The 21,149-nt window shown below is 39.4% G+C and overlaps 1 protein-coding gene across 2 annotated transcripts in view; it reads left to right on the forward strand.

Moving 5' to 3' along the window:
* The first annotated feature begins 8,798 nt into the window (after positions 1–8,798).
* Positions 8,799–21,149, forward strand: part of LNPEP (leucyl and cystinyl aminopeptidase) — an 80,634-nt gene continuing 68,283 nt past the window's right edge. The window contains exon 1 of one of the 2 annotated variants that reach the window (XM_088796646.1): positions 8,799–10,113. In XM_088796646.1, the coding sequence (XP_088652772.1) occupies positions 10,095–10,113 (19 nt within the window). In that variant the 5' untranslated portion in view covers positions 8,799–10,094. The remainder of the gene's footprint in view (positions 10,114–21,149) is intronic. The other variant, XM_088796647.1, reaches the window with a different exon arrangement.

A 21,149-nucleotide genomic window follows, 5' to 3' on the forward strand; every position in this document is an offset into this window, starting at 1 on the left:
TTTCAGATCAGGGGGGCCCAGATCCAATGGCTTTCTCCCTTTTAGACTTTGTGTGGGAGTGAATGGGCACAGCCCTCAAGAGTCCAAATTATCACCATGACAGGAATTTGTCCTACCTCCTGTACAGACTTCTGCATTTCATTCCTTGCTATGTCATTGGGTCTATTTGAGGTTGCAGAGAAGCAAGATTGGCAAGAAACTACTATAAGAGATCCTGATTTTCTGAGGGAAGTTCCTGGGGGTTTTTGTTTTGTTTTGTTTTGATTTTGGAGTCAAGGAAGGCTTTATCCCAAAATACCAGGACACCTCTCAATAGTCAGAGAAGCTAGTTTTCCACTTGCACATGATTGCCTACCAACCGCAAGGTTGTTTAAAGTGGCCACGTGTTTTACTCTGCAACGCCCCTTTACTTATATTCATTATTGACCTTTGTTGCATTTAACCACGTGTCACTGTTTTTCATTTCAACATATAATGGTTTACAAATTTTATATTTACAGACTTTAAATCAATCACCTATTATATTGTCTGCTTCCTGAAACCTTAATCTCATCAAAGTCATGTCTCCAAATCATAAGGAAAAAAAAGGTGAAAAGAATTATGAAAGAAGTGGGTTTGCTGGGCGGAAGCATATACATATTTTATATAATCCAACATTTTAATGGTGCCAGATGATTTTTCTGAAAGGGGGTGTTAATTCACCTTCTTCCCCTATATCCTATAATAGTCAGTGCCAAATGTTAATCTTTTACATCTAGTAATACTTTCCATGGTAAAGTACAGTTTCCCCAGATATGTACATAGCTGTGCCACTTTTGGTTAGTATCTGCTGGATAAATCTTTGTGTATCCTGTTACTTTGAAGTTTTCTGTATCCCTTACTTTCAGAAGAATCTTTTGTAAACATATTATATCTGAATTTTGTTTCCTATTATGTTCCCCAATTTGGGAGGCCCAGGTTTTGTCATGTGTCATATGTCAAAAGCATAAAAACTGAATCTTCAGATGCCCTCAAGTTGAACACTGATTTCACCCTTCTGTTTATCCCTCAGGGTTCTTGCCTTCACTGTTTTTGACGCCTGCGTATTCCTTACTAACTTTCTAGGACATTGGTGCATTAAAACAATTATAAAATATACTTTATTCTATATTTTTAGTTATTTTTAGCAAGAAGGTCAGTCAGGATACCTGGTTTAGCATATTCTCCGAAGCTGTAATAATTTATTTTTCAATAGGCAAATGCCTAACACTTTTCCATATGAGGCTCCTTAGTATGGAAATTGGTTTGCAGTGTTGACTGTGTGTTATTGACTTCTCATAAATAAGGTTGTGGGTTGCCTAACGCTTATCATACTTAGGAAGTCAGCGGTATAAACGGATCATTTTTTCACAACTGAAATCGGGGAAACTTTCCAATATTCATAGGGAGAAATGGTTAGAAAGTTTGAGAAATGCAGACTTCACTAGCAAGGTGGAAAACCATTTCTGCCTCACTCACTTCTGCAAACTTTACTCACAGCCATAACTTCAAGATCTTTTGCTAATGTGTTTTCTTTTCCCCAAAAGTCCTCATCTTCTACCATACTCCCAGGTAAGGTCAGGAAACCAGTTTTCTCTTCTCAGTATATGACGCATTAATTCTCATCTTGAAGTATTTACAGACCTGATTTCCCACACTTCAAAGTTCCTGTGTTCATCCTTCTGCTGAGTTACGCCATATTTCGTTCTTTAAATACAAGATTTTAGGTTCATGCCTCTGTGAGCAATTCCCATCTCAATACTACCTGACAGGTTCCTCTAAACATCCAGACAATACCTCAGTTATAATTACAAACCTCATTTTAAAGTTTGCAGAGTAGACTGTCTCAGACTTAAGAGATACAAAGGACATTATTTCTCAGTTTTAAAACCATATTCCCTTTTAAAAACTGTTTTCTAGTAAACTGAGTTCGAAAATTCTAACTCATTTCTAATATTTTGAATTGGAAAGTCAGGAAAAGGATAGGCAGAATATTCTGAAAACTCAAATATAGAAAGAGGTGGGAAAGGGTTTGGTGAACTTTTTCTAAAAGAGAAACAATTGTCTCCGTGGCATAAGGCAGTTGGTGTATAATTTTATTTTCTTTCTATTCATACCTCCAAATGTAGACCCAAAGACTAAAAACAGGAATATTAGAAGGACAAACAGAACTTTTTAGCTGGTAGGGGGTAAACAGGTAGAGACTTAAGCCATCAGGATCAAAGCAAAGGTCTGGCCTGCAAAATCTATGTGAACGAGACAGAAACCACAGGAATCAGACCCTGTGACCTGGATGAGTTCATTCAACTCACATTCAGGGACTGAATTAGGGTCACTTCAGCAAAAATTAAAAAGTTGTTCATTAATGAGAGGTTGCTTTAAAAATTATGTTCTATATTCTAGAAAAGTCATTACCAAAGAGGAAAAGCAAATTACTCTTCTGGTTTCAGATAACTGTGTCTCTGGGAAACCTAGCTGTTTGTATTTTAAGGTCAAGGGAAGTATACCAACTGTTGGCTTCTCTGTCTCATTTGAGGACCTAGAAAGAAATAACATCAGCAGCTTTGGTCTTGTAAATTCAGATCTAAAAAGTGCTGTCTAAAAAAGGAAACATAGATTTTGTTTCAAAATACATCTCCCCTTAAAATAGTTGCTTTTCTTCTATAATTTTACCATCACAGATTCATTCCTTTGGGCTAAAAAAGTTAAAATATTAAATTGTAACTCGTTAGACGTGCCTTAGTGTGACTTTGTTTTTTTAAATACTTATTTCTTTACAGCTAGTTGAGAAAAGGGCCCCAAGGAGAAAGGATCTCGAAGCTGGGAGAGAGGATTTGGGTGGGGGTTGGCGGGTTGTGTGCTCTGGAATGAGGGCAATACCCCAGAAAGTACTGGTTGGGTAGGAAACTCTGGAAGGCAGCATCTGTCACTTACTCAAGGCTGTTGCACACAGGTGGCATTTGATAAATATGTGTTGACTGTGTAAAGCAGCACCTAGAAATAAGGAAGGGAAATAAAAAATGGGACCTAGGGAAATGCAGAGACAAGCCTACTTGGCAATTTTGCCTCAGGCTCATCCTGCTAGTACATGATTCTATGCTTCTGTGGCATGTAGTGTGCAGTATGTGTATCATATATTCTGGGTACGCGATCTGATTGGCCCAACGTATTGTAAGTGCCTTACAAGGAAAACTTCAGCTTCTGTTTTGTTTTTTGTTCTCTTGGGTGCTCAGCACACCGTGGGCACGTCACAATGTTGCTGTCTGACTGACAGCTTGCTTGTGCTGGCAGCTATCAGCCAGCGGGAGGGAAACAGCATCTGAGTCAGCCCAGAGACAGCCAAGAATCACAGTCAAGCATAATCTTCTGCATAAATATTACAGGACTTTCTCATGCTCAAAAACAAACAAAAACCTGAAGGACACTTTTTGTAGGAATGAACCTTAGACAGGCTCTATTTCAGCATAGCTGTAAGAAATAAAAATGAAAACTGAACCTGTATCTTCAGGAATATAAACATCTCCCTAGAAAGAGCAAGGAAATCAAAAGTTCCAGCTAGCTATCATTTCTAAAAACATCTTTTACCTCTTCTGACTTGTATAGAAGTGGGCCTATGACTGGTTTTCATGGCTGGAGTTGGGCCCACTCTCCCTGCCACTTCCTGGCCCAGGGAGGCCCCATCTGACCCAGGTCTTAGACATCAGCTCAACACGAAAGCTTGGCTTCTTCAGGACATCGTTATTTTAAGTTTATCAGTTTGGAATATGTCAGCATTTTATAAATTTGTTTGTTCTTCTTTATACTTTGAGAGTGTAAATTTTTTTTGTATGTAATCTACCTGGTATTAAAGTTGCACAATTGACATTTAATAGTAACGGTAAATACATCTTTAGTACTTATTGTGTGCCAGTCTCTATTCAAAGCATCTTCAGTGTGTATATTCATCATCTCCTCACAATAACTCTAAGAGGGGGGTACTTGTCCTCAGTTTATAAAGGAGAAAATGAAACCCAGGGAAGTTTAGCCACTTGTCCCAATCATAGAGGCAATGGTTTTTAGTATATTCACAGAGTTGTGTGCCTATCAACATGGTCAATTTTAGAACATTTTCATTACCCCAACAAGAAACTCTATACCCATTAGCAGTCACTTCCTAGTCTTTCCTCCCTTCAGTCTTAGGCAACCTCTAATCTGCTTTCTGACTCTACAGATTGCCTAGCCTGGACGTTTCACACTCGCATAAATGGAATAAATAATACAATATATGGTCTTTTGTAACAGGCTTCTTTGATGGACATTTGTAATGTTTACACTTTTTGGCTGTTATTAATAGTGCTGCTATAAGCATTCATGTACAAATTTTTGTGTGGACATGAATTTTTAATTCTTCTGGGTATATACATAGGCTAAAATTGCTGGATCCTGTGGCAACTCTATATTGAGCCTTTGGAGGAACTGTCAGACTGATTTCTAGCACAGCTGCACCATTTTATACTCCCGTCAGCAGTGTACAATGGTTCCAATTTCTCTACATCTTTGTCAACATTTATCATTATCTGGTTTTTCATTTGAGCCATCCTATGCCTGTGCCTCAACCATACTGCGAAGTGCTACATCACTGTGGTTTTGATTTGCATTTCCCTAATGATATTGAACATCTTTTCAAGTGCTTATTTGTGCATCTTGTTTGGGGAAATGTCTATTCCGATCCTCTGCCCATTTTTAGTTGGATCATTTGTGCTTTATTATTGAGTTGTAAGAGTTCTTTGTATATTTCAGATACAAATCCCTTGGGAGGTAAATGATTTGCAAATATTTTCTGCCTTTCTGCAGGTCGTTTTTTTTACTTCTTGATGCTATCCATGAAAGTCAAATCTTTCTTGATACTTATCTTCAAACTTATTTCTGTTAGGAGGATGCTGTTATGATGAGTTGAATTGTGTCCAGTGAAAATTCGTACGTTGACGTTGTAACCCCCAGCACCTCAGAATGGGACTTTATTTGGAAATAGCATTATTGCAGTTGTGATTAGTTAAGAAGAGGTCATACTGCAGTAGGGTGGGCCCCCATCCAATGTGACTAGTGTTCATATTAAAAGGGAAAATATGGACACAGACATGCACACATGGAGAATGGTATGTGAAGACTGGAGTTATGCTACCACAAGCCAAAGAACTACTAGAAGCAAGGAGAGAAGCCTGGAACATATCTTACCCTGGTGCCTTGTTCTTGGGCTTCTAGCCTCCAGAACTATGAGACAATAAATTTCTGTTGTTTAAGTCACTCAGGTTGTGGTCATTTTTTTACAGCAGCCCCAGCAAACTATACAACTGCCTAAGATTTATTTTTCCATTTCAGTAGTTACTTTCAGGTCAGAGTTCAAGGTTTAATGATATACCATGTTTTGGTTTGTAATCCTAATTATATTGATCAATTAATTATATGGAAAAATTGCATTGATTTGAGTTCTATTTTTACTTTTCCTATACAGTGTCAGGGTTTAAAAAATATCAAAATGTTATTAAAAGGTATCTGTGTTCATGACATTTAGGTTGCCAACTGCCATTTTGGTTGCTAAACCCTACGTTTCCCTTCTGAATAAGAAAAATGATTTTGCCCAAGGCTCCCCTCCTCCTCCATATGAAATAAGGGAAGTGATCCAAACTCAACTTTGTCTAAGAAACCGATCATGGGAACCCTGTTTTCATTTCCAGTGATTTGCTTAGAAATGTACAAAATACAATTTCAGCAAATAAAACCTAAAGAGAATTCTAGTGGGGAATTTCTGAGAAAAGTTTCCTTGTTCTTAAGAAAGAGACACCAGAGAAAAATTTCCTTCTTCCTCCCTTGATGCAGGCTTTTTGACCATATGGCATGCAGTCTTTCAGAAAATTGCTCACAGACTGGATAGAGTGAGAAACTGGGTTTTTGATGAGGTTGGGGAACGATGACTGGAGACTGCCTTATCTCTGGACTTGTTATGTGAGATGATAAATTTCCTTATTGTTTAGTTTATCAGTGTTTTGCTTGTGTATTCCAAAGTATCTGGACTCGTATGCTGTTCCTTCCTGATAACATTTCATTTTATTTGGCTGAATCTTCTTGTTAATGACTAAGCTCTATAAGGACTCTGTTGAATAATGATTCTGCTGTTCTTAGTGCTCTAAACATTGCTTAATTTGGTATAACTTCAAACATCACTAATTGATGCTGAGCATGTGTGCTGCAAATGGGTTATAGAAGTAATGAGGTATTCACTCCTCTAGTCTCTGGGGTGCCTGGGTAGAGTCTGGAGTAGCTGGAAACATCATGGCAGCAAGTAGTATCCTCTATTTATTTACGACTGCTGAACATACTTAGTGTGTACACTGAATTAATGTATTTTTATTGCTTATTTCAAAATAATTAAAAAAGAATATTTAATAATGCTAAACCTAAAGTTGACATGGAATGTCAATAAATTAAATTGCAATATCAATCATTAGTGGAATAGCCTTCTGGTCGCCTGAAGTTAGCTGTAATTCTCTTTATTCTGTATCCCTTTCATAGATTATTGTCATTGACCCTAACTTCTCTGTGGGAATAGAGAAGCAATTTCTGGAGCACTTCTTTAGAACCCAGACCACCTGAGTTCCAGTCTATGCCTGCCACTGGACTGTGAGTAAATCTTCAAACTTCTCTAGACTTCAGTTCCCTTATCTGTTAACTTCAGGTTTGGGTTAGTGGATCATGGCATTCCACATGATTTATTTTGATGAAACAAAAATGTTCACATTCTCTACCAAGTTTGTTGCTTTTTTAAATATATAAATAAATGCTGTTTGTTATTCAGGGCGCTCACATTTTCCCTTTCATGCTATTTATTATATATTATAATTAGCCCTCCAAATGTTTCATTTTCAAATGTTAAATGGTAGAGAGCAAGGATTCTGCAAATAGTAAATGGGTGTAGTAGATAATATCACACTATCTCTTCTGATAAGAATAGTAACTTCATAATAACTTAAAGGTATCATGCCCTTAAACTAAAGAGGAAGTTCTGTGTGGGAGGATAGGAGGAGGTTAAAGACTGAAATATAATGGGTTTCAGTAGTGAATTTGTTAAATTGTGTTCCCTCAAAGAAGCTTTGTGAAGTGAAATGTAAAATGGTATCCCCCTCAAAAACAAAACAAAACACACACAAAAAACAGAATAAAACAAAATTCATTATTATTCTTTTGAAGGTATGTATCCTGAAACATTTTGGTTTTGTATACTCTTTTATTTCCAATACAAAACCACAAGTCTTTAAAAGGTCCTTAATGTCTTTGAGTGTGTGTGTGTGTGTGTGTGTGTGTGTGTGTGTGTGTAGGAATGGGAGGGATGGGAGGCAAGAAGTTGGCAAAGAGAAGATAAATTATTTGTCTCTTTGTCAAAGAAATCTCAGAAAGACATGATGATCCACCTATATTTACTAGTGCAATGGTGAAGCACTTTTACCACAAGTCTCTGCAGAAATGGAGTATTTAAGACAAACCATAAGATAATGTGTTTCACACTTAAAAGCATAATAGACTCTAACTTACAGGTGAGGTGAGGTGAGATGTAACAAGCCGTGAAGTTTTAAGTACTGTACCTCTGATATCATGTGCTTTGGCTGCAAAAAATAACTCCAATGGAACATGATATGACCTAAAATATAGAGAAGGGCTTCTTGTCTAAGCAATGCAATGTGTAGGGGTCCTTTTTAACAAAACCAGTCCTGCATATACTATGTAATATCTGAACACTGATGCAACAGTTCCTGTGGTTCACTTCCTGTTTTTGGTTCTTAAGTTCGCTAGGGTGTGGGGGAGCAGTAAAAGGTCTCTGATTATCTTATTTAACACACACAGTGGGGAGAGCACAGCTTTGAGGTATCACATGATATAGACACCTTCTCTGTACTGATCCCAAATGCACCATTCAATATAGAGATGTTCTCTGGGTGTTCAATATTGCAAGTGAACTAGAACTCTAAATACCACTGCATCCATTCACATATTCATTCAAAAATTATTTGTTGCATCCTTATCCAGAGGTTAGGCACATAACCCTTAAAAAAGATGATGACTCTGCTGCCTTCACGGAGTTTGTGTTCTTGAGAGGGAGGTTGATAATAACCGAGCAGCGAACAAAAATATTGTTTTAGGGAGCAATAAATGCTGTAAGAAAATTAAGCAGCAGACCATGTTGGTACCTTTTTTCGATGGCGTGGTCAGGGAAGGGCTCTCTGCAGAGGTGACATTTGAGCTGAGACCTAAATGACAAGAAGGAACCAACAGGCAAAGTGCCAGGCAGAAGTAACAGTCCTTGTACGAGGAATATGCAAGAGGAATGGTTAACAATGCTGGATGGAACTTGGTTACTTCCGGAACTGCAAGAAACCCTCTGTGGCCAAAGAATCGTGAGCACGTGTAAGAGATGAAGTCCCAGAGTTGTTAAGAGTTTCACTTTTATTCTAAGTGCGATTGGTATTCATGGGAGGTTTTAAAGTGGAATGAGAAGTGATTTAATACACTTGTCACTTAAAAATACAATATTACACTTCGATTTTACTTCTTCGAAACCTAATTTCTAATTCCCGCGCGGGTCAAACGACATCCCGGCTATCCCTTTTTGTCCTGGTTGTGCTCGCCGCCTGCTAGTTTGCACCCGACGCTCTGCGCCTGCTGTTGACAGCCTCAGTGGAGCGTGTGACAGTTGGCAGGAGCAGTGAGGCACAGCTGGAGCCAAGTTGCTGCAGGGGTCGGGTAGGCGGGAGAGAAAGAGGAGGCGGTGGCAGCGCTTTGGGAGGGCCGCGCAGCCTTCGCCACGAGAGTGCCGGCGATGCGCACACCCAGCAAGGGGTGAGGAAGAGGGGCCCCAACGATCCTTCCCGGGGCCCATGGGGCCCCTAGTTGCTCCATCTGGAAGGTTCGCCGGGTCTGCCCGGATTTGACATTGGAAACAATGGTAGCTTGGGGCTGGAGGCAAAAGCGCGAGCGCTGGAGGGCGGGGTAACTAAGGGAGTTTCTGCTTCTGAGGCCTAGCTCTGCGGGGTCTGGCGGAGAACCCCAGCGGCGGCACCCCGGGAACCTGAAGTGTTGATTTAGGGCTCGGCTCCTGCTGGCCTTCTGCCCACATCCTGCGGCACCCACGTCCCCCGGCTCCAGCGCCGGGTTTTGTCATTCGCCTGCATGAGCAGACCCCGCCCTAAACCACTGCCGTGCGGACAGAATCCCTGGGGCCTTTGGCTCCGCCGGGGTCCCCCCCCCCCCACTTGCGACCACTCTGCTGTGGGCGGGCAGCCCTTCCGAGAAGGCCTACAGCGCTTTCGCGTTCGGAGCTTGCGCAAGTGAGCTCCCCAGAGCCAGTCTCCCCAGGGAAACGAAGCTTCGCAATCCTGGGAGCGACCTTCACCCGCAGGCTCCTGCTCTGCCTTCAGATCTCGGCACCTTCCAGCGAGGCTTCTCCTCACCAAGCCATCCGAATTAGCGATCCACTCACTCTCCATCACATCACCCTGATTTAATGCGCAGCGGGATATTTATTTCAGCCTTGTGTATCTTCTGTGTTTGTTTATTGTCTGTTTCTGGAATGTCCGCTCCACGGGGCACTGACCCTGTTTTTCCACCGCGATGCCGCGCTGAGACTCGGTGCCTGGGACCCTGCCCCGGAGGAAGGCAGTATGCCGTCACATTTGCTGAATGACTCAATGTCGTTCCCGGCAGTGGAAGAGACCAGAGAGGCTGCCCTTTGTTGTGGGGGCGGGGCTTGTCCTGGCCCCGCCCTTGGACCAGCCCCCAGGTCTAACCAGCTCCTCCCACTCTTCTCCCGGGAATTAAGCTTGGGGCAGTACCGTGCTTTTCCTCCTAGCCTCCCTCGCATTTTCTGCAGCTGTCGCGAAAACCCGGAGCGGCGGAACCGCAGAGCGGCGGAGCGGAGCCCCCCCTCGCGGCACCTCCCCAACAGCCCTCGGCGGCAGTGCTGGGCATGCTCAGTCGGCAGGGCCGCTTCAGCTCTCGGAGTAGGAAGCTAGGGCGCTCCGGCTGTAAGGAGCCGCGGCGGGGGGAAAATGGAGCCCTTCACCAATGGTGAGTGGGCGGCCAGCGGTGCCGGGGTTGGGGCTCTCTGGGGCCCAGAGGACCGTGGCCAGATGTGACGCGAGGGGTTGGGTTGCAGTCTTCCCCATCGCGGGTTTTCTGCGAGGGTTTGGGGCCGGCGAAAGGGGACTGGGGGAGGCTGCTGGAGGCATCGGGATGGGGGGGGGGGGCTGTCGGGCAGCGGCCGGCGCGGGGCTGGGGGCTGGTGTGAAGGTCAGCGCCACCGCCTGCCCGGGGTAGGGGGGATCGTCCGGAGCGGCTGGACCAGACGCTCCGCTGCGGGGCCAGGTGGGCGAACGGCAAAGTTTGGGCTGCTGTGCGGAGAGGAGGGAAAGTTGGCAGCCCGGGTTTGCCCCCGGAGAAGGTGGTGTCTGCCGCCGCTCTCGGGCTGGAAGGGTTAAGCCGCGGCCCCTGCCAAACCCAACTTCTGTGCTGCGCTGGGAGCTGTCCCCCTGTCCTTCAGCGAGTTGCCGGCATGCCTTTTCCTAATAGAATGGGCTGGGGGTGGGTGGTTTGGCAGGTTAATTTAGTGGAAGAAAGGGAAACTTGGGGAAAGGCTTGCTTACTTCTGATCGGTGCCAAGGAGGTGCCTGCCCGCATTGCCACCGTCCTGCTGCTGAGGCAGTCTGCAGGGCGTTCATGCTTCCTTTTCCCGGCTTCCGATAAACATCAGTTTTTCAGTTGAAGGCTCATTAAATATCAAGGATCCCTCACGGTGATACCATAATGTGACTTGAAGAGTCAAAGCTGGAACCTGCAGGAATGCTCTGCAAAACAGCCACAACCCTTTACTGGACGGAGAGAATAAATCCCACCCTAGTTAAAACAATGGCTTTGTTTGGACCAGAAGTGCTGGAGTCACTATATAGGGAGGAAATGTCATCAATTTGTAGCATTGAGTATATGGATTCCTTTTAGGGATAGAAAGCTGGAGAACTGCCAGTAAGGGAGAATTTACACTTAAGTTAGAGAATTCATCCTCTAGTTGATGTGTTTTCTTGCGGGTGATATGGTTATTTCAGATAGATAGTTTGTCATATAATAGAAGCCAAAGTCTACCCCTTTTGGGTAGGTTAGTTGCGACCCAAAAGATAGAGACATTGTCCACTATATTATATCGCAAACTGACTTTGTTGTATGTTATACCTCATTCATGGGCCTGCAGATTATTCATTATATTCTCATTACATTACTCATTGTGATTCACAAATGCTTTATTCTACTGCCATCTTCCTGTCTGTGATGTTTAATTAGGCTTAATGACAACTTTAATTCTGAATTTTCTTTCTCATTCACGTTCTATTTGTAACTATTAAGGTTCTAAGAAGAGTCTCGTAAAGTCACTAAGCGAATTAAGAAAGATTTGAATGGAAAGGAACCTTAGAGACCATATAGTACTCTAGTGTAAAATATGTTTAATACAGATCACTCGATCCTTTCAAATGATTATTCCAAGGCTTTTTCTTTGTTCTAGGTAGAATGCTTGGAGTTTCTATCGTTGTAGGATTTTAAGTGTGAAATTTCATCTAAGTTGAAAAAAAAAAAAAATCGCCTAGCAAGGCTGAGTCATCCATTTGGTCAAGATCATTGCTAGCTGATTTGATGAACCTGTGTCTACAGAATTAAAGTACATTCTCACATCTTAAAATTGGGGCCTTTCCTCCCCTCTTAGAATATGCTCCTTTAGATATGAATATTTTCAAATTGTCTCATTTTGGAGGGCAGTGGAAAAGTCCTACAGAAGAGAATAAAAAAAAAAGCAATCCATCAACTTTCATGTAGGAAATTGGATTTCTAATCCTTTCCTATCTATCATCCAGATTTTCAGAGCCTGTGTTGGAGCCCGTTTGGCAATGCATCATTTTGGTTAATGTATTAATCACTCCTTGGAGGCTTATCCAGACTCATTTAACAAGGAGAATGGGAACTACAATGTCTAAAGTTAACAAGAAATAAGCTCCTACCAGTTTGAGGTGTTTTTCAGGTTTAAGATGGACTAGTTTTTTTATTTTATTTCATAACTTTTGAAGGACAGGTGTAGAATTTTCTAGTGTCTTCAAATAGGAGATGGAATAGTGGAAAGTATATCTATTTTGTACTTCTTTTGAGTACAAAGGACATGTAGACTTAACTCTTCTCGCATAGGTTTGGGTGTTTTGGTGCAGATTATTTCATTATCCATAGAATTTATGATTGCAGGAATTATCAATCTGGGTATGGGTTTTTGTTACACATTCATTCTCTTTTACTAAAATCTTCACCACTTACACTTTCTCAAGACAGTTTTAGTAATTCAGGACCACATATCTTTCAGTTAAAATCTTGTCAGTGGTTTCACCCTCTGACCTATAAATTTATAAAGGAAGCAAATTTAGTTTCTGTTTTGCCATTTTGGCTTTCAATTCTCATCTATCCCAGTAAAGCTTTTGGTACTTTTCCTGTTAAAACTTGCTGCTGGTATGGCTCAGTTTTCTTCCTTTGCCTGCTGATAATGGGCTTATTTAATAGTCATCCTGTTTTCCTTTCCAGGTAACATATTGCTGTAACCCATTTAACATGCACATCTCTAGAAAAGGCTTATAAGGAGGGACCTTAGTGTCAAGATTTCCCCTTTGGCTCAGGAGGTATTTTTGGTCTTGCCCTTGGGAGGTACTGCTGACTGTTACGCTGAAGACTGGATGTCCATTCTGGCTTTGGGATCTTTGGTGACTTTTTTTGTGGGGAGAGAGATGTGCTGCACCAGTCCTCAAGATTGATTTAACAGTATTATATCCTGTTTGGCAGGTAGAGGTGAAACTATTAGGAAGTAGCGATTTAAGTATTACCAAAAAGCAAACAAAAGTTATGGCAACTCTCTAGGTCCTTAGATAGATGTACTAGATTAGGACAAGTAATTATTTGATGACTCTTTAGATTTATTTGTCCTTATGCAGGGGTACGATATTTCAGAGTAACTTAAATTCTTATTAAGGAATGTAAATACCAGAGCTCACCCTTAATTGAGGTCTGAGGTTGTTGGGCCTAGGGATTTGTGACTTCGTTTTGAGGATGTTAGAAGTATTCACCAGAGGGGAGCGAATTCAGGATTTGGAAGCATATTGACGGAGAAGGACTCCTGTCTCTTTCTCTCTCTCTTTTTCCCCATTTTTTCTGGTTTGTGGTATGGCTTGAAGTAAATCCAGAGGGTGAAAAAGCGTTGATTTTTTGAAGTCCCAGAACTGAAAACATAATTTAAACGGTTTGTCCATTGTTTTCATATGAACTAAGCCCCCAGAAAACACTTCAGAACTACAGCCTCTTACATAATCAAGTGAGGGAGACTTATAAAATTATTTTTGATTTTGTTTTCAGATTGGCATCCAATTGAAAATATTTCCCAACTTCTAAAATGAGAAGCCTGGATAACAAATTAGATATTCATGGTTGTAAGGCAGTATGGAATTGTGATTTCATCTTTTTATCTTACAAATAACAATTGTCCTATAGTATGCATTTCTTTAAAATAATTTTTTAGCATTATCTGTCAAAAATGTGAGCTTACCACATTTTGTTTATATATATTTGTTCTATGATAAATTACCACATTGAAAGAAAACCTTAAAAAATGGAAGACTGTAGTTTCTTTCTATGTGATGGAATATAAGTTAAATTCTGTTTTTAATCCTCTGTCTTTTTTGTTTCAGTTTAGGGAAATAGAAACTATAGGAATAGTATGTTAACATCATTTAATAGTCTAAGATTGAGGCTATGACTGGAACCCAATTCAGTTTTTACCTGGAAAGCAGTGCTGGAAAAGTTCTTTGTGCTTTACTTAACAATCGCCAAGAAAGAGCGTCTTGAGACAAGATAAACAGACAGCATACTTTAGATTCTATTAAAATTATTTATATGTAGGTGATCCTTGAAAACTCAGCCTGGTAGGCAGAGATTTTTGAAATGGTCATACCTTGAGCCTTGCAAGTCTTTGGCTCAGAAATGAGCCTAGTTTGGGGAGCAACTAGTTTTGAGATGGAAAGATAGAATCAGGGTTGGAAAGGAGTGGTAGGTGGATCTGGTTGGACAAAAGAAATTGAGGGCTGAAGGGATGAATGAGTTAAGACGAGCCTTTGGAGGCCCGGGAAGTTAGACAGAAAACCTTTTCCATGAGTTTAATCGTACTATGTATTTCTCTCTTTCATAGTCAGATAATTCATAGTGACTTGTAAATTAGGACTGTTCACTCCCCTGAATGTTTTAGATTTCAAGAAAAAAAAAACACGGAGAGGACTATAGAGCCATTGACCTTGTGGGATCATCATGATAGCAGTCACCATTCTTTTTTGCCTGGTTTTCCTTCACTTTTCTGCTGACGCTTATGGTTGAACAATGCGCCAATTAAATTTTTTTAAAATTCCAACCTTAGCATCTAAACTAGGAGGAAACCAGTTCATTTGCCAAATAAAGGAAATTTCAGGCTTCTAAGGGAGTTTGAAAAAACCATGGAGAATCAAGTCAACTGTAGAAGATCCTTTGAAGTTCTTCTGTTTTAAGAGTATTTCCTTAATGGAGATCTTCCTGGGCATTTCTCCCACGTATTACAAGAATGTAGTCACCTACATAAAACTCAAGCCAATTGTCTGGACTTCTGTAGATTGGGGGGCTGGATGGTCCAAAGTCTTCTCCAGTCCCCCTGCATTATTGCGGGAGGTCAAGCCAGTGATCTGTGATATAGGCAGTAAAAGAAGGCTTCCTGATATTTCTGTGGGAGAGAGCTTTATAAGCTGGGAGAACAGGAGAAAGGGAAGTGCAGTGAGAAGCGGTACCTCTGTGAGTTGGGTGTGCTCCTTTCCCTCCTGGATCTCGCAGCAAAGATAACGAGGGTTGTGTAGTAGTATTTCCCAGACAACTGCCCCAGGTGTCATTTGGTGTCATACAGGACCTTTCTGGTGGGCAAGAAGGCTTTGGCCATAGTTTTTCTCAATGCTGAAACTGTTATTTTATAAAGTTTAAAACAGTTGTTAGAATAGTCATCACCTCTCTAACATCACACCATTCCAGGGTTCTTGTCGGAGGAAAAATACATGGAGATTAGTGAGAGTGAGGAGAGCTAAATGTTGAAAAGAACTTTCTTTAGGTTGGTATTAGTAGTGTGATTTGAAGACTGAAGTAGGGTAATACTTGTCAAGTTTCTTCTTGTCCCATAATTGTCAAAAGGACCTCAATGGTTAAGTTAGGGGGGGCTGCTGCGGGCGCTTGGGGCTTGGTGGGAGGAACTAGTGTGTCCCAGATTTTATCAAGTGTCCATGAGTTTGGGATGGTTCTGCCTTGTACACATCAGCAGTAGTTTCTCTGCTTTTTAAACCCAGTGCTAAGTATCTAACCCTTTGGGCCACTGACATTGTCCTTACAGTATCTAGATTGGGTGGCTAGACTAAGAAAACAGTTTAGACTGAGCAGAGTATTGGGTGTTAGTGGGAATAAGAAGTGCATTGCTGTTTAAAATAGCAGACTCACTTCCATACAGAAGCTTGGTAATGTTCCAGCTGGAGGAAGCACACAGAAAAATAATTAAATGTGGAAGGAGGTTCTAGTCTGACTTGGGGATTAGATAATGAATATATGTGTTGAGTTAGATAGAAATTAGCATTCACTGAAATGTGGCTAGTTTTGTTTGAATGCAGTTGTTCATTGTAGTTGGGTACATAGTTCTGTTTTCATTCATTGCTCATTTACGAAATACCATTGAGATAAAGACTTGAATTCATGCATAGAAGCTTTTCTTGGCAGATCGTCAAATGACAATGACAAATGGTAGGAAAAAATGTGGTTACAATCCCAGGTGTTTGGATAATCATCACTATTTTTAACAAATGGGTTAATGATAATCAAAGTGATCCTCAGTAAGTTGTAAATTGATGGCAAAGTTTTTGCTATAGAGATTTAAAACTATCATTTGCTTGTGTTTTATCAGTCTGATGGAAAAGCATTTCAGAGAATTATCAGCAAATTAATTCTTTGTTCAAATCCATCTGAGAGCAAGTCTAGCAATTATATTCATTTACCGGTTGAGGTATTTTCTAACTCATAAGCATTCTGTATACATTGAAGGGTTTTCATAAATTTCTTTTGCTGATCTCATTCAGTAACATATAGTCTTTGTTAAATGACTTACAGGTATTCGTTATGCCTCATGTCATTTTCATTTTAAATAAGGAATTATCATAGGTTAAGATACTTTTGAAACTATATCCAGATAATTGATGGAATTAAAAGTAAACTTTTTAGCTTTAGATCTTAGAAAGGTGTCTGCCGCTTTGTAGATTTGCATGAGAGATGAATGGGCATAAATATATACTCATCATTGACAGTTTCAATTGCTTTTTATACCTGAATCTTTCTAAGAGGTACCCTGAGGATTGTCAAGGACTGTGGGACTTGTGTTATGAGGAAAGATTGTTAAAAGTATTGTATAAGATAAAGATTATAAATTTGATTGGAGGGTGAGTTTGTTACAGATATAAACATTAGGGTAAATAATTTATCCTAGAAAAGGAAAAGAAAGTTGAAAATTAAGCTGAAATAACTTAATTTTTCCCCATGAAGATATTGTCTAAATTTTAAGTGACTAAAATGACATACCTTTATGTGAATTCTAATCATTGTCATAATGATAAATATACGGACAAAGGAACCAAATGATCTCAGCATTCTGTATTGTCTGTATTCTTTAGTCCATGGAACGTTATGTTTCACTTGTTAACTTGATGCTTTGTAGTTGTCCTGTGGCCAGAATTTTGACTAGAGTATTTTCTCAGTGGAATCTGCAATGTTTTTGAATGCTGGTTGTTCAGCAGAACTAAATAGTTATTATTAGAACTTTGTACATTATTGTAAATTTTATATTTTCTCTTGGTTCTGTATTAATTCCATTGTGGATAACAACCAGAGAAAATACAAATATACATATATATGTATATGTGTGTGTGTATATATATATATATATATATTTGTATATATTGTGTGTGTGTATGGACTATATTGTACAAAAAATTTTTTAGAAGATGAATGCTTTGGGCTCAATTCTGTTTTATTGAAAGCAGATAATACTGTGATTCAGATCTATTCATTATTTATTCTTTTTTTTGGTTATTTTCCCATTTTTAAAAAATTTTGAATTTCTTCCTTTTTATATCATGCTAATAGTTTTTCTTTATTTCTTATCTTTAAGACTGAAAATAGAACAAGCCAAAATTAGTTTTCCGTTTTCTCCTTGCTCCATTCTTCTATTGGAGAGTCAGGAGTGATGGTCAGAGAAGTATAGAGTGAATATTTTAATTCAAATTCTTCTTATCATTTTAAACTGCCTCAATTAACAAGTTATTTTTTAAATTTCTTTTTGATACGTCCCAACTTATCTCTTTTAAAAAAGGTAATAGTTTTTAAAAAGATGCCCACCTCAAATAAATTAAAATATACCTTCACTGTATGCTAACTTGTGCCACTCTGTGTTCTTAAAGCTGGAGTACAGATATGAATGTAGCATGGTCTCTGCCCTTGAGGAGATTATAGTCCAGCAGAATTAATTTGTTAAAAAGGTGTACAAACATACAAAATAGTACATTCTCTTCGAAAATTGTCAGGCTTCAAGAAGCACAGGACCCATCTCACATCACTTTTTTAAAGATGCATTTGGTTTTGTACTTTTAGTTTTTCATTTTGGAGATCTACGCATGAATCTGTCTCATTTTGTAAGACTGCTGCATAGTGTAGCATAATAGAGCAGTTCAGACTGCTGCTTTCAAATCCTAACTCCTCACACACTAGCTCTGTGATTCTTATTTAAGGAGATTACCAAGATGTTTTACTATCTTTAGTTATAAAACTAAAATATGCACAGAAATGGAAACTTTTTCTGATATTAGCTGAGCGCTAAGATATATGGTGGTTTGACATATTCCAGCCATAGTGAGATTTTTAAAATTGAGGAACAAGTGGTATTTCTTTCTTGTTTCTTGTTTCCTACATGTTTGAGGCCAGTATAGGATTCTTTCCATTTCGTCTTTAATAATTATTATGTATCTGTAACACTTTCAGGGAAGTGTTGCGTGAGAGTGGAGGACCTATTCATTGCTACATCTAATTTAATTCTGGCTTAGATGTTTTTTTCTGGTTCGTTTCAGCAAATGTAATATGCAGCACCTCATTATTCATACAAGTAGAACTTGTTTCAGTCTTAGATCAGGTATTAAATATATTTTGCCTGTCAGGTGGGTTTGAAATAGTTAGGAATTTAAGACCAAAGGGGACAGTGTTAACAGGAAGATATAGAATAAGGGCACTTCATTAACTGGTAACAAGGCCTGTGTTTCATAGGTGTCAGGAATGCAAACAAACATGTCTGTGTTTAAATTCATACCTGTTTTGCTATGTTTCCTCATAGGAAGCTTAATAAGAAGCTAGTTTTCCTAGTGAATTTGTGTTTCTGCTAGTGACCGTGACACCCTTACCTTATTATTAGTTTTGCTGAAGGATTGTAACTTGGCAGCCACTTTTGGCTCTGAGAATCTGTTAGGAATCATGGCAATTGACCTCCTTACCTCCTCCACCCTACCAGGAATCTCTGGAACTTTTTTCCCCCCTCGCAAAGACAATAGTTCTAAAACATAGAAGGTAGTGGTTTGGGCCAAGCGGCAATGTGAAGGCTCCTTCAAGGAGCTCTGCGGATGAGTTGCATGGGAACAGAGTAGAGGCGTTTCTGTTTTGGGCCACAATTGTTCCTGGGAAACCTCAGGGTTAAGAAAATAGTTTTTCCCACAGGAATAAATTATTGGCGTCCACATTCCTACCCAGCGATGCTCAAAGAAACATACATGGTGTGTTGTGAAGGCAGAAGTGCCACTTGTTTAGGACTCCATTTTCTAAACGGTTAAAACCATGTTTCCGGTTCTATGTGTACATGCTTGTTCAGCGGAAACCATCAGTTACATACAATAAATAAAAACACAGTTATCTTGTATTTGATTGCTACTAGAGTTGGCACCTAACATCGTGTCCCACACATAGTAGACGTTCAATAAATGTTATCGGAGATTAATATTACTTCAAAGAACTCCAAAACACACATTTACATGACAGTTTTACTCTGTACTCTTTTAATTTAGAGGTTTTTCTTCTATTTTTTTCCAAGTAAAGTTGAATTTCAATGCTCTTCCTTTTTCTATAAATGTCTTTATAGGAAATAGAGTAATTACAAATCACTTTTTGGGGGAATATTTTTATCAGTGTTTATTTAGCTTCCCTTTTCACTGAAATGCAGTGTGAGTACTTGCTATGTTTCAGACATACAAAGTGCTTTGTACATAGTGCTAAATAAGACCTGGTCTCAGTGTTTGAGGGGAAGAAGATGATGGTAGGGAGGGAGTCTCTTACTCTGAACTAGTTTCAAAAGCAAAATTAAAGAATAACCCAACATCTTCCTCCTCCCTTCTTTCATCTTCTGTGCTTATTCCATAGCTATGGTTAAGTTCAATTATTTTTTTTCTGGACTCAGGAATCCAGGATGAGCCCAAACCCCGTGTCCCTTCGTGTCCTGCTATAGAGTTATCCAGATCGTCTTACTTACTTTATGTATTTACTTTATATGCTTTTTCATTGAAAAAACAGTGTATTGAAACTTCCATGCTTGAATCAAGATGTCTGGAGAGTTTGGGATTTTTTTTCTTTATCTTTGAAGACAGAATTATGGTTCTCAAACTTTTTGGTCTCAGACCACCTTTTATACTCTTAAAAATTATTGTGGACCCCTAAAAGCTTTTGTTTATATGGGTTATAGCTCTGGTTATTTGCTGCATTAGAAATTAATACTGAAAAAATTAAAATATTAATTTATTTCATAATAACAATAAAAAATCTTTTACATGCTAACATAAGTAACATTTTTAATGAAAAATAACTGTTTTCCAAAACAAAAAAATATTAGTGAAAGGTGTTATTTTACATTGTTGCAAATCTCTTCCATGTTTGGCTTAATAAAAAACTAGATTTTCAGATTTGCTTCTGTTGTCAGTCTGTTATATCACATGTCATGGAGTCTGTGGTAAACTCCACTGTGCACTCATAAGAGAATGGGAGTGAAAATGGCAAAAACCTCTTATTACGGAAATAGTTTTGACCTTGAAGACCCACTGAAAGAGTATCAGGGATGCCCAGGGTAGCCATACCACATCTTAAGTACTGTTAGTCTAAACATTAAACCTGCCGTTTATAGGGACTGGAGAGGAATACTTTAGGAGTCCACAGCAGGTAGAAAGTGGAGCTGTTGAAACTGGGCAGCAGGTTTCTTAAGATAGATCTAGGTCACAGGAGAAGGAAATGTTCTGGCCAGGCATATCTGACAAACCACATATTAGGGGCCTTGGTTATTTGAGGATTCTACAGTTATTTATCTCAGCCCTGGATAGTTCTAAACTAGAGAGGACAAAAACAAGTTTTAAAAACTAATTACCTTTAAAAAAAAGATGAAGTTTTATCTGTTTGGTTTTTATATTAATACCTGAAGGGTTTTCAACGAGTTGCCCCTCTTTCCCAAATCCCCCCTCTCCAACATACACATAGTAAGAATACATAATTTAACTTCTCAGCCCTTTTGTGATTTCTTAGACTTACCTTCATTTTAATGAATTAAAGGCCTACATTGTTAAGTTCAATTATTTTTTCACTACTTGTCCTGATCTATGGAGTCCAGAATGATACAAAACCCTTTGTTCCATATCTGCCCTGCCATAGAATGATCTAGACCTTTAAGAGAACTAGAATCAACACTTTTTTTGGGGGGTGGGGGTCTTTAGGTCCATGAATGATTGATTGATCTACTTAAAACTGTCTTCCCCCTTGAAAATATATCTGTACCTCCATGTTCATAGCAGCTTTATTTACAATGGCCAAGACATGGAAACAACCTAAGTGTCCATCGACTGATGAATAAATAAAGAAGTTGTGGTATATATACACGATGGAATATTATTCAGCCTTAAAAACAAGGAAAACCT

Source organism: Rhinolophus sinicus, chromosome 3 (assembly GCF_057876585.1).
Source record: "Rhinolophus sinicus isolate RSI-liver-muscle chromosome 3, RSI-T2T, whole genome shotgun sequence".
NCBI lineage: Eukaryota > Metazoa > Chordata > Mammalia > Chiroptera > Rhinolophidae > Rhinolophus > Rhinolophus sinicus.